The following is a 15,108-nucleotide window of genomic DNA, read 5'->3' on the forward strand; positions in this document are numbered from 1 at the left end:
CAGGGCTCTCGCCCACCTGTGCTCCTGTTCTCCCACCATCTATTTGTAGGTGAGAACCCGCCCTCCCCAGGAAAGCCCCAAATACTAGAAAAGGGAGAGACTGCTTTTTGGAACATCTTGCTGGAGTTTGCCACTAAAAGCCGAAATGTCAAAAGAGAAAGATGTGGTTTAAGGGCTTACTGCTTTCCCTCCTGTGTAGGACTGATTGCCCTCCAACACTATCTACCAAAAAAGAAAACCAAGTCAACAGTGAATTATTCCATTTTTGCAAAAAAAAAAGAAAAGAAAAAAAGAAAGGTTTTCATTCCTAAAATTCAAATTTTTTAGTGTTAGGCTTTTAAAGGATAAAGTATTTTCTAGAATGGATTTTGAAGGAGTAATCATACCCTAATTATAATATCATTTCTTTCTATAGAGAACAAAGTTAAATATGTCGCTTTTAAATGAGAAAAATAAATTTTAAACTTGACACAGCAAGAACTATCCAATAAATAGGAAGTAATTTTTCTTTTTCTTTTTTTTTTTTTTACAGATTTTATTTATTTATTCATGAGAGACTGACAGAGAGAGAGGCAGAGGCAGAGGGAGAAGCAGGCTCCCTGCTGAGCAGGGAGCCTGATGTGGGACTCAATCCCAGGACCCCGGGATCATGACCCGAACCGAAGGCAGACACTTAACCAACTAAGCCACCCAGGTGCCCAGAAAGTAATTTTTCAATTGTCTTGTACCTTTCTATTTCCCCTTCATGGTCTAAACGTACATGGAGATGCTTCATACATAGAAAAAATAACGAATGTTATTTAAAAACTAACCGATCTGTAGTTTCAGTATTTCTGATCTTATTGAAAAAACTAACCAATCTGCAGTTTCAGTACTTCTGATTTATGAGCTAGGAGAGGGAGAGGTTGAGTACAAATGGCTGGTTAATTTGGTAAATAAGGTCCATTTGTATAAACCTGCAAGAAATTATACCATAAACAATTCATTATTTTCTTAAATATGGAAGAGAGAAATGCCTAATCTTAGTATTCAATCATAATAAAATGTATCTTTCAACAAAGGAAGCATTATGTTGGAAATTCCTAAGATATAAACAAGTTTTCTGCTTCCTTTGCATTTCTCTAGAGTACTTTGTACACAGACACACACAGACACACACACAAGGCACACAGCTCACGTCTCATTAACATAAGACAGAGATTAGAACCATCTACTTTACTTTTATCATTAAAAAATTTGTGCCATGATCAAATCTTGGCACATATATGAGTAGCTGTATGTTATAGAAGCGCACCTCAAAAATTAGTGTTAAGCCATTTTCATTTTATTTTATTTTTTAAAGTAACTCTACCCCCCTCAGCATGGGGCTTGAACTCACGACCCTGAGATCAAGAGTCGCATGTTCTACCGACTGAGCCAGCCAGGCGCCCCAGCCATTTTCGTTTTAACGACATTTATTACAAATCACGTTTTATAAACACTAGATATAAATTACATACAAAAGCTAGACAGAAATATACAGAAGCAAAAACAGCAGTACTAATAACACAAGAGAAATAAGCTAATATAATGTTTAAACATGTATAACTTAATAAAATTACTAATTTTTCCTTGCTAATAAATGGTCATGAGTTAAAAGGCTATTAAAAATGAAATGCAGTATAATTACCATCAACATTTGTTATTATAGAAACAACAACCATAGCACTACTTATTTTTAAAAATCTTTTCAAACATTCAGAGGCCAAATGACTGTCCTTAAAGACAATTTAAGCTTGGGTAAAAGCTCTTATCCAACTGAAGAATGTAAAATTTTAGGCTTTGGTTAATAGATACTAAATTTAGTGGGTATTTTAAAATTAACATCTCCCTTATATGTTATATTCCTGAGTTTTTTGCTAAAATACTATAGATAAAATAAAGAACTCAGTCTACAGCTTTGTGTAACGTATTTATTTTTAAAAACCAAAAGGTACTATAATTACTTTAAGTGTGAATAATGGGATTTAATAATGTAATCACAATCAGAAGAATAAGCTTAATTTAGCTTAACCGTGGGAAAAATCAATGCCCTCTGACCACTAATTACAAAGCTTATTTGTAAATTATGATTATGATTATGTTAAACCTGTCACCAAGTTTTATTTGCATCTCATGAAATCATTCTGATTTAAAGAAGAGGTTGAGAATGTAGTATAGAATGCTCTTACAAAAGACTGAAATAATACAATGCTAATGGTTAGCACGAGGCCAGACACAGGGTAGGTAGTCAATTTTACTTATTAAAGTGAAAAGTCTTTGAATGTATTATTTTGGAACATCAACACACAGTTCAATATAGTAGTTATAAATTAATCTGATATATTCAAAAGCAGTTTATACACATGAAAATACATTTTTAGTAAAAACGTAAGAGGGATTTTTATAAGTGGCTATTTTCAGTCTTGGTTTTACCAAAATAGATTTAAATTTAAGGTTCCTTTTAAAAATAGACCTATGAAAGCTAATTTCCTATTAGCTGCTATATACGATGTACATGGAAGGTTCAGTCCCTTCTCTCCAGATCACCCAATCAACATCTTCTGAACTGATTACTTTAGCTTGCAACAAACTCCTCACAACCGGCTTTCCCCTGGAGAATGAGGCAGCGTATCTGGGGCCTGGGTCCAAGGATGTGGATTTTTAAACAAGTAGCTCTCCCCTGCCTCCTGGTAAATAATTACAGTCAGGTTGATTTGGGAAATAATGCTTAAAGCAGCCAAAAACAGTTTCATCATGCTTGAACACTACTTGATAAATTAGGTGTATCTGATGAAAATCAAATCTCTCTAGTTTTTTTTTTTTAATAATCTGCATAGCTTATCATCATGGTTAAGCATTTCATACCTAAATGTCACAAGATTTTGTTCCAATTCTCCTGATAAACCACAAGAGCTAGTGATCTCACCTTTTGGAAAGCTGCTGGTGGTCGGGCTTCTATACATTTAGCCTTGGCCTTGCATATGCCTTTCCTTACCAGGAAGTACAAGGGTCACCTAGCAGTTGCGTTCAAAAACTAAACGGTGTAGAATTTATTCACATAATCCTACTACTCACAATGTAGTCTTGAAACAGCTACACCAACATCAGTTAGTAGAGTTAATTGCAAAACTGGTTATCAAATCCCTATTAATTAAGAAAAATGCAATTTACAAAGTACTATATCAATTCTGCGTACAAAATCTCACTTGCCACATTAAGCAATTATTTAACTGGCTATGTATACATGAAAAAAATGTGCAGAGGTTCATTCTAATCGATCGACTAGTAATGAATCTCTAAATTAAAAAAGAAAAGAAGCAATGGAATGTATTCTCAAACAATATGGAGCACTGAGGAAAGTTTAAATTCTTAGAGATTTGAAAGGATATTTAATTATGATTAAAATCATGAACTGCTAGCCACTTCTGTGTTCTAATAACGGTATCATAAGCAGAGAAACAAAACCACAATCTTATTGAAGTAGGTTAAATAGTTTTTAAGCTGATTAAAACTACTGAATTTAAAATGAACTTTTTTTTTCTTTTTTTTGTAGGCTCCATGCCCAACACAGGGCTTGAACTCCCAACCCTGAGATCAAGAGTCCTATGCTCTACCGACTGAGCCAACCAGATGCCCCAAAACAAACTAATTTTGAACCTGAAGTAAATGATGCAGTATTCAACAGTTTACTAAAAAATAAACATTAACAGTTTTATCATTAGTAAAAACCGTTGCTAATACACAAATTAAAAAGGGCTTAATACCAAGTCCTTGGTTCCACATTGCACTTCATATTCCCATCTGTATGTCAGCAAAGTTGTAGAAGCTGTCTACATCTCCAGATGCTGTCTCCTTGCTTTCTGATACAAACATCTATTTTAAATATAGAAGAAGCAAAAAATAAATACCAGTAATCCCCAAATTCCAAAGCCCATGTTGTCTATAGAACAGTCACAAGCTTGCTATTAGAAGAAATTCAAGTACACCATTTATATAATATTTAATCAGTATTCTGGAGAATCCATACAATATAGTTTCAATAGCTATAATGTAAATTGAGCTCTTTTAAAAGCACTTATGATATAATTAAGGTCTTCGCTTTCATAATACTTCAGTTGTACTTTATCACACTTGGAATTTTACTGTTTTTTAAATATACAAGAGTCAATATTATGAAAGCTACTTACTGAATAGAGGTTTATTTAAAGAATTCTTAGTTTCTTCTATTTCCTAATAACAATCTCAATAGGCTGAGAAGCAAGACTTGAGATTATCATTTTTAAAGCTGCTAAAGATATATTACTCATTTTAAATGAACTATCTGCTAAACAGAAGTAAAGCAGTACTCGGTAGAACCCTCCAAAAATCGTTTTTACAAATGTCAGCCAGGAATTAGAGGAGACCTGGGCTCTATTCTAGCTTTATCATAAACTAGCTGTATGATGCTGACAATTCATTCAATAAATCTCTGTGGGCTCACTTTCCACACCTGCAAAATGAGAACACTGGAATTAGATAATCTTTGACTCCTCATTCAGATCTAAAACCTCCAAATCATATAACCATTTTCTCTTTGCTTCCTTTTCTATTCAACCTAATCATATTTGCCCTTCCCCTTAGTACTGTTGTGATGGCAAAATGAGACAAAAGACAAAGTAAATTATGCAAATTCAAGAAACTATTAGCCAAATCAGACAACAAAACCAAAAATTTTATCTCAGATATTTATCAAAAAATTATTAGTTATATCTATACTCATTTAGTACTCTTATATGTTTGGTTTTTAAGTTATATTAACTCTGAAATTCTTAGATACACCAACCTCATCAACATATCTAGAAACTACCTACATGTAACGACTTCTAGATATAGCTCAAATTCATTGTGTTTTTGTTTTTTTTTTTTAATGGGCTCTGTGCTGGGCTCGAACCCACCACCGTGAGATCAAGACCTGAACCGAGATCAAGAACTAGACACTTAACCGGCTCAGCCACCCAGGTGCCCCCCAAATTCAATGTCTGATGAAGCATTACTGAAACAAATAAAAATGAACAGTGGGCAACAGGATCATCCATCTAAAGTATATAATCTTAGAACACTTTTCAACATATCACTAGTTTTCAAAAAAGGAAGGCCTTAAAGAGACATTTAATGAGACTTTTTACTTTAGAAACTCATGTATTATTGACGGTTTTTAAATTAGTAGATTCTTGGGACGCCTGGGGTGGCTCAGTTGGTTAAGTGTCTGCCTTCGGCTCAGGTCATGATCCCAGGGTCCTGGGATTGAGCCCGACACTGGGCTCCTTGCTTAGCGGGGAAGCCTGCTTCTCCTTCTGCTTGCCATTCCCCCTGCTTGTGCTCTCTCTGACAAAAAAATTAAAAAAAATCTTTAAATTAGTAGATTCTTATTTTGTAAATTTTTAAGCAGTTAAAATTTTAATTTGGCAAGGAAAAACCAAAGCTTAGCTCCCAATTGTTTACCATAGATTCTAAAAATCATGGTCTGTTGTTTTTTTTTTTAATTCCAAGCAACAACGGGGATAAAAGTACTATTTAATTGTAAGGAAAAGGAAATGACATGAAAGGTCTGACTGAGATAGAAATAATAAAATCTTGTACCTTGGTCCCATTGAATATCTCATTGACAATAAGCTGGCATCCTTCTACAGCTCCATCTCCATTAAACTCCAAGGCAATAACAGGACCTATAACCAAACACAAGAAGTGTTGTCTGAATATGAATACAAATCATTTATTCATTTATCTATTTATTTATTTAGAGGAAGTGTGGGGAAGGGGCAGAAGGAGAGGGAGAATCTTAAGCAGGCTCCACACCCAGCACGGAGCCTGACACGGGGCTCGATCTCACGACCCTGAGATCATGACCTGAGCTGAAATCAAGAGTCGGATGCTTAACTGACTGAGCCACCCAGGTGCCCCCAAATCTACTTTAAAATTTATCTTTTTATTCTTTATATTGTAAAGAATCTCCAGCCTCTTCCTTGGGGGGTAAGAGAAGAAGTAGTAGACAGATGAGACACATCACCTTAGCTACTTCTTCCAACTGTAATCATAAAACAAATTAACACAGTCTCATCTTATTATGATGGGTAGCTTCAGTGTTATTACAGGACTACGGTCACATTTTTAAGTGTTAGAAATAGTCTGACTTTTCTGGTTTTCATTTGTTAAAAACCATAAAAAGTCGACTCATTTAGCAGTACAAAAAAACAGTTGATAAGATGACAAATAAGATCAAAAGCAATTCAAGTCACCCCAAGTAGGTTTTGCCAGGCAGCCAGTCTTGCTTCCAATTCTCCTACTTATCAGCCAAGTTCTGGGCCACCAATAATGAAGCTAAGCCAAGCAGGAATTGAAGCCAGGCACCAGAAGTAATGACCATCTGAAAGTAGTTTTCTTGAGTGTGCCTTAAAACTACATTCTAGAACCAAAGACCAAGTTTTTATTCTCTAAATAGAATATTTGTTCCTCCTTTCCCATATATTAATTTGAATACTTTTAAACCCCTGTACTTGAAATTCAAGTGTAAAGACTTATGATTAAGTTTGGCTTGGATTTAAATACAGCATTGGCACTACTGGCGTCAAATTGTTGGCAAACGTGGCCATAAGTCAGCCAAGCAAACTATGTCCTTCACTTCAATTACTAGTTATTCAGCTATCACTATATTCCTTAATAGATTTTCTTTTTAACTTATAAAGTAATGGATATGTCCTAACCTGTAGAAAATTATAAATTTCTTGAAAAAAGACATAAACCCATTAAACAAACATGGAGCAACAGAGACTAAGAAGTACTAAGCAATGAAGTACTAAGGTGAATGTAGGCATGTGCTGTATGACAAGACACAAGAACAAGGGAGAAGACCATGCTACACTGGGCACCAAAAGACCTGAGGGCCTGTGATTTAATATAAACAACAAATGCAGAAAAGGCATGACACATAACAGTAAACTGTACAATGAGATACAGAGAACAAAGTATGAGTTTTTCAGGATCACAGTGTACAGATCAAGACAGGTGCTATATAAAGAAGATAACCAGGGAACATTTTCTCAGAAAAATGCATGATTCTCTGTCTGGGGCAAGAAATGGGTAAGATTAACCTGGAATATCTTGTTGAGCCAAAAAGCAAGGAGGCTATCAAAGGCCAATACAGTTGTACCAAAAGGACACAGGAGCCAGCCTGAAGGGGCTCCCAATGGCCAAAGATGAGACACTGACATCAGAAGGAATAATGACTGCAATTTATTAAAACATACTGAATATATAAAAAGTCATGAGCTCAAAATGATATTTAGAAGAGAGAAAGAAAATTCACTGGACGCCAATGTAGGTTGCTCATGCATCAATTCATTACTGTGAAAACCGATAATTATTTTCCCTTCATTTATTCTGCTTTTCTGTTATGAAGCATATTCCAAGTTAACCAAACAGCTCTGGTATACAAGAGGAGTTCTGTTAACATCCATTAACATATGCAGAGGTAGTGACATGGTTAGAAAATGATCATTTTGCAACCCCTAATAAAATAATTGGATCCTGGGGCACCTGGGTGACTCAGTTGGGAAAGCATCTGCCTTCGGCTCAGGTCATGATCCTGGGACCCTAGGATTGAGCCCCGCATCAGGCTCCCTGCTCAGCAGAGAGCCTGCTTCTCCCTCTCCCTCTGCCTCTCCCCCGCCCCCCGCTCGTGAGCTCGCTCTCTTCAATAAATAAAATCTTAAAAAAAATAATTGGATCCAGGCAATAGTCATCAATGGTTTTAGCATCCCACAGAGAAGACTGACAGGAAATCCTACGGTGAAAAGCTAAGATCGAGATCACCTAAACCTATTGATCAATCAACTAAAGGTTTAACAAACATTATAAGCCTTCTCATTTAATACTATAGGAAATAGTAACACCAAAAAAGTAACTAAACCTGAGTTTAAGAAGGCTTTGCTCTAACTTCTGATCTATAATAACTCTGGAGGAACAAATGAAACAAACCCATGCATACTACAGGACAACTGACCAGGTTTTTTGTGTTTTGTTTTTGTTTTTGTTTTTACAAGAGAAAGGCATGCAACAAAAAGGGGGGGATGACAGACCACCTGTTTCTGGTTAAGAGAGATATAAGGTAACAAAACTACACACAGTGAGTGGGCCAATTTTCGATCTGGATCAAATTACCTGAAAATACAGAAAGAATGTTTTCAGATTTGAGGAAAATGTGAATATGGACTGGGTATTAAATGATATTAAGGAATTGTTGTTAATCATGATAGATGTGATATTATATTGTGGTTACTTAAGAAAACATCCGTCTTTAATTTGGTTTTAAGATACACACAAATACTTGGGGATGAATAACAGCACATATCAAAATTTGATTAAAATATTTCAGCAAAAAGGAGATTATAGATTACTTTTTGAAGTATGGCAGGAAGCTGATAAAACTGGGGGCTAGGTACACATGAGGTCATTGTGCTTTCTACTTTTGAGTAGTGATAATACATATGGAAATTTGCAAAAAAGTTTTAAAAAGCGTATTAAACCAAATAAATATTGAATTAAAAAGAAAAAGTTGAGGGGGTGCCTGGGTGGCTCAGTTAAACATCTGCCTTCGGCTCAGGTAAAGATCTTAGGGTCCATGTCAGGCTCTCTGCTTGGCAGGGAGCCTGCTTCTCCCTCCCCCACTTCCCTGTTTGTACTCTCTTTCTCTGTCAAATAAATAAATAAATAAAATTAAAAAAAATACACAAGGGACAGAAGACTAAGACTGGAATTAAAAAAAGAAAAAGTTGATAATAAAAGTAGGGTTTCCAGTTTTTACGAGAGTGGAAAGTTTAAACTAAGGTAAATTAGAGCATGCTTTTATTCAGGATCACTACAAGGAAATACAATAGATACACTGTTTAAAGTCAAACATTTATTACTGAAAGTTCCTGTATTCTATAAAGAGAACATAATCTAGAATTCAGGAACACAATTTTGGTGGAATAACCCATGCATGTAACTTGGTTGACAGTCGTCTTTTGTTTGTTTGTTTGTTTAAGTAAGCTTTATGCTCCATGTGGGGCTTAAACTCAGGACCCCGAGATCAAGAGTTGCATGTTCTACCAACTGAGCCAGCCAGGTGCCCCAACTTGGTTGATATTCTTTAAATAGAACATGATGAACTTCCAGGAAGTGACCTAATAATCTACCAACAATGAAACGCCAACAAAAAAGGTAGACTGGTACATCAGTTTTGATTAACATGTTGTGGATAATCCTAAATTAAAAAAAAAACCCTACAATGCTGACAATGCACTTTTTAAGCAGTCCTACTTGTATAATGATGCTGACTACAATTACTGTGATTATTTCAAGCTTAACTATGAGGTCAATAAAGATCACTGGTTAACTTTTTAAAAAAAGTATTCTAGTGTGAACATCTTATCAAATAGTTTGCAGTAGCTTTGGGGCACCTGCACCCCAATGTTTATAGCATCAATGTTCACAATAGCCAAAATACAGAAAGAACCCAGATGTCCATCAACAGATGAATGGATAAAGAAGATGTGGTATGGAATATTACTCAGCCATCAAAACGAATGAAATCTTGTCATTTCCTGCGATGTGGTTGGAACTAGAGGGTACTATGCTAAGTGGAGTAAGTCAGAGAAAGACAAATACCATATGATTTCACTCATATGTGGAATTTAAGAAACAAAACAGATGAACATAGGGGAAGGGAAGGAAAAATAAAATAAGATAAAAACAGAGGGGGAGGCAAACCATAAAAGACTCTTAACTATAGGGAACAAACAGGGTTGCTGGAGGGGCGGTGGGTTGGGGGATGGAGTAACTGGGTGATGGGCATTAAGGAGGGCACTTGATGGAATGAGCACTAGGTATTACATGCAACCCATGAATCACTAAATTCTACTCCTGAAACTAATACACTATATGTTAACTAAATTGAATTTAAATTAAAAAAAAAAATCTAAATATTTGAGCTGTCATGAAAAACTGAGATTTTGAAGCAAACAAAAAAGATTCCTGGACGTCCTAATACCCTCCTTCTATGTTATCTAATGTGACCTTGGAATAAGTCACTAGCATGTCTTTTTTTTTTTAAGATTTTATTTATTTATTTGACAGAGAGAGACACAGCTAGAGAGGGAACACAGGCAGTGGGAGTAGGAAAGGGAGAAGCAGATTCCCCACTGAGCAGGGAGCCTGATGCGGGGCTCGATCCCAGGACCCTGGGATCATGACCTGAGCCGAAGGCAGACGCTTAATGACTGAGCCACCCAGGCACCCCTATCATGTCTTAATTAGATTACAGCAACAGCCTCCCAGGTGGTCTCTCTGCTTCCCCCTTAGTAAGAGTTACATTTTAAAGGGACCATGACATTCCTCTGCTCTAAAACCTCCAGTAAAATATGACCTATATTTTTATTTTTAATTATTCTAAAAATAACTGAGTTTTTCAGATTTTTATTTTCATTGAAGTATAGTTGACATACAGTATTTTATTAGTTTCAGGTATACAAAATAGTGATTCACAATTATATACATTATAAAATGCTCACCATAAGTGTAGTTACCATCTATCACCTTATGAAGTTATTACAGTAGTACTGACTATAGTCCCTATGCTGTACTGCTTTTCATCCCTGTAACTTAATTATTTTATAAAGGGAAGTTCGTACCTCTTTATCCCCTTAAAAATAACAATTTATTTTATTTTTTTTAAAGATTTATTTTTTTTTTGAGAGAGAGACAGCGAGCGAAGGCAGGAGTGGGGGGAGGGACAGAGGGAGAGGGAGAGCATCTCAAGTCTGCTTGACTCTCTGCTAAGCATGGAGACTGACGCAGGGCTCGATCTCACAACCCTGAGACCATGACCCGAGCTGAATGAAATCAAGAGTTGGAGGCTCAACTGACTGGGCCACCCAGGTGCCCCCAAAATAACAGATAGTTTAAAGCATTAACAAAGCTATACAAATTAACAAGGTATTTAGGTGTTTATAGCCTATATAATAGTAAAATATATAACAACGATACAGGAATGGGAGGGAAGACTTGAGACTATAATGTTATTAAGTCCTTATATACAACAGGTAAAGTGTTATTCTTAGAAGATGTATTCGAATTATTTAAACATACATACTGCAAAACCTAAGGTGACCATTAAATAAGTTTTAGAAAAAGTAGTATAAATAATAATAGAGGAGATTAAATGGAATCATAAGAAATGCCCAGTTAAACAGAAGAAGAGGTAACAAGAAACAAAGAACAAATGGAATAAAAAGCAGCTAGTAAGATGGTAGATGTTCGTCGAGGCATATCATAATCAAATTCACAAAATACACAAAGAAAGAATCCTGAAAATAGCAAGCAAGGGAAAAAAGCCCTTAACCTACAAGGGAAGACAGATCAGGTTCACAGCAGATCTGTCTACAGAAACTTAGCAGGCCAGAAGAGAGTAGCAGGAAATATTCAACATGCTGAATGGTAAAAAAAAAAAAAAAAAAAAATGCAGCCAAGAATTCTTCATCCAGCAAGGCTGTCATTCAGAATAGGAGATAAAGCTTCCCAAACAAAAACTAAAGGAGTTCATGACCACCAAACCAACCCTGTGATAAATTTTATGGGGGGACTCTTTGAGTGGAGGGAAAAAAACCCCAAAGCAACAAAGACTAGGACCAGAGAACAACACCAGAAACACCAACTCTACAGGTAACACAATGACACTAAATTCATATCTTTCAATAATCACTCTGAATGCAAATGGACTAAATGGCCCAATCAAAAGACAGAGGGCATCAGAATAGATAGAAAAACAAGATCCATCTATCTGCTGCCTACAAGAGACTCACTTTAGACCCAAAGACACCTGCAGATGGAAAGTGAGGAGATGGAGAACCATCTATCATGCTAACGGACACCAAAAGAAAGCTGGAGTAGCCATACTTATACCAAACTAGATTTTTTTTAAGATTTTATTTATTTATTTGAGAGAGAGAGAATGAGAGAGAGCACGAGAGGGAAGAGGGTCAGAGGGAGAGGCAGACACCCCGCTGAGCAGGGAGCCCGATGTGGGACTCGATCCCAGGACTCCAGGATCGTGACCTGAGCCGAAGGCAGTCGCTTAACCAACTGAGCCACCCAGGCACCCCCAAACTAGATTTTAAAACAAAGACAGTAACAAGATATGAAGAAAGGCATTATACCATAATTAAGGGGTCTAATCAAGAAGATCTAACAATTGTAAATATTTATACCCCCAACTTGAGGGCACCCAAATATATAAATCAATTAATAACAAACATAAACTCCTTGATAATAATATAATAATTGTAGGGGACTTTAATAGCCCACTTACAGCAATGGACAGATCATCTAAGCAGGAAATCAACAAGGAAACAATGGCTTTGAATGACACACTGGACCTGGGCTTAATATGTTCAGAACATTTCATCCTAAAGCAGCAGAATAAACATTATTTTCGAGTGCACATGGAACATGCTCCAGAATAGATCACCTACTGGATCACAAATCAGCCCTCAACAAGTACAAAAAAGGGCACCAATCAAACATCTGACTCTTGATTTCAGCTCAGGTCATGATCTCAGAGTCATGAGATCAAGCCCCGCATCAGGCTCCACACTGAGCGTGGAGCCTGCTTAAGATTCTCTCTCCCTCCCTCTGTCCCCTCCCTTGCTCATGCGAGTGCACGCGCGCTCTCTCTCTCTCTCTCTCTCTCAAAAAAAAAAAAACAAGTACAAAAAGATCGAGATCATACCATGCATATTTTAAGACCACAATGCTATGAAACTTGAAGTCAATCACAAAAAAAATTTGGAAAAACCTCAAATACATGGAAGTTAAAGAACATCCTACTAAAGAATGAATGGGTTAACCAGAAAATTAAAGAAGACATTAAAAAATACATGGAAGCAAATGAAAATGAAAACACAACTGACCAAAACCCTTGGGATGCAGCAAGGCAGTCCTAAGAGGGAAGTATATTGCAATACATGCCTACCTCAAGAAACAAGAAAAGTCTCAAATACACAACCTAACCTTAAACCTAAAGGAGCTAGAAAAGGAATAGCAAATAAAGCCTAAAGCCAGCATTAGAAGGGAAATAATAAAGATTAGAGCAGAAATAAATGATATAGTAACAAAAAAATCAGTAGAATGGATTAATGAAACTAAGAGCTGGTTATTTGAAAGAATTAATAAAATTGATAAACCCCTAGCCAGACTTATTAGAAAGAAAACAGGACCCAAACAGATAAAATCATGAATGAAAGAGGAGAGATCACAAGCAACACCACAGAAATACAAACAATTATAAGAGAATACTATGAAAGATTATGTGCCAATAAACTTGGCAACCTGGAAGAAATGGACAAATTCCTAGAAACTTATAAACTACCAAAACTGAAACAGGAAAACATAGAAAATTTGGACAGACCAAAATCAGCAAAGAAATTGAAGCAGTGATCAAAAATCTCCCAACAAACAAGAGTCCTGGGCCAGATGGCTTCCCAGGAGAACTCTGCCAGATATTTAAAGAAGAGCTAATACCTATTCTTCTCAAACTGTTCCAAAAAACAGAAATGGAAGGAAAACTTCCAAACTTATTCTATGAAGTCAGATTACCTTGATACCAAAACCAGACAAAGACCCCACTAAAAACGAGAATTACAGGCCAATATCCCTGATGAACGTGGATGTGAGAATTTTCAATAAAATACTAGATTTGTTAGTACATTAAAAGAATCATTCACCATGATCAAGTGGGATTTGTTCCAGGTCTGCAGGGTGGTTCAACATTCACAAATCAATCAACATGATACACAACAGTAATAAAAGAAAGGATAAGAACCGTATGATCCTGTCAGTAGATGCAGAAAAAGCATCTGACAAAATACACCATCCTTTCTTGATAAAGTCCCTCAACAAAGTAGGGATAGATGGAACATACCTCAAAATCATAAAGGCCATATACGAAAGACCCACAGCTAACATCCTCCTCAATAGGGAAAAACTAAGAGTCTCCCCTGTGTCAGGAACAAGACAAGGATGTTCACTCTCAGCATTACTATTTAATATAGTACTGGAAGTCTTAGCCTCAGCAATCAGACAACAAAAAGAAATGACAGGCATCCAAATTGGCAGGGAAGAAGTCAAACTTTGACTATTTGCAGATGACATAATACTCTGTAAAAAACCCAAAAGATTCCACCAGGAAATTGCTAGAACTAATACATGAATTTAGAAAAGCTGAAGGATAGAAAATCAGTGTGCAAAAATCTGTTGCATTTCTTTTTTATTTTATTTATTTATATGTTTATTTAAATTCAATTAACATATAATGTATTACTGGTTTCAGAGGTAGAGGTCAATTTTAACTCTTACAGTTAGACCTATTATCCATTTGGAATTAATTATTTGTGTATGTATGAAGGGTCTAAATCCATCTTTTTACATGTGGCTATCCAAATGACCTAGCACCATTTGTAGAAAAGACAATCCTTCCCTCACTGAATTGCCTAAACAGCCTTGTAAAAAATCAATTTACCAAAAATATAAAGCTTTCTGAACACTCAATTCTGTTCCATTGATCAATATGTCTATCCTTATGTCAGTACCACACTCTCTTAATTACTGTAGCTTTATAGTACATTTTAAAATTGGAAGGTATAAGTCCTCCAATTTTGTCTTTCAGGATTGTTTTTACTATGCTGGGAACCAGGCTTGCATGCCTGGACCAACTCCCACTTGTTCATGGTGTAGAATTATTTTTATATATTAAAATATTTGGCAATATTCTGTTAAAAAAAAAGAAATCTGTTGCATTTCTATACACCAATAATGAAGCAGCAGAAAATCAAGGAATTGATCCCATTTGCTATTGCATCAAAAACAATAAGATACCTGGGAATAGACCTGACTAAAAGCAAAAGATCTGTACTCTGAAAACTATAAACACTTATGAAGGAAATTGAAGAAGATACAAAGAAATGGAAAAGCGTTCCATGCTCATGGACTGGAAGAACAAACATTGTTAAAATGTCT

At 35.9% G+C, this 15,108-nt stretch overlaps 1 protein-coding gene across 3 annotated transcripts in view; it reads right to left on the minus strand.

Annotated features, from left to right (window-relative positions):
• Window positions 1-1,286: 1,286 nt before the first annotated feature.
• RP2 (RP2 activator of ARL3 GTPase) overlaps window positions 1,287-15,108 on the minus strand; it is a 52,628-nt gene continuing 38,806 nt past the window's right edge. For 2 of the 3 annotated variants that reach the window (XM_027607387.2, XM_035725745.1), the window contains 2 exons: window positions 5,641-5,726; window positions 1,287-3,894 (listed from right to left, as the gene is read on the minus strand). In XM_027607387.2, coding sequence (XP_027463188.1) covers window positions 3,811-3,894; window positions 5,641-5,726 — 170 coding nt within the window. In that variant the 3' untranslated portion in view covers window positions 1,287-3,810. The remainder of the gene's footprint in view (window positions 3,895-5,640; window positions 5,727-15,108) is intronic. The other variant, XM_027607385.2, reaches the window with a different exon arrangement.

This window comes from Zalophus californianus, chromosome X (assembly GCF_009762305.2).
Source record: "Zalophus californianus isolate mZalCal1 chromosome X, mZalCal1.pri.v2, whole genome shotgun sequence".
NCBI classification, from domain to species: Eukaryota; Metazoa; Chordata; class Mammalia; order Carnivora; family Otariidae; genus Zalophus; species Zalophus californianus.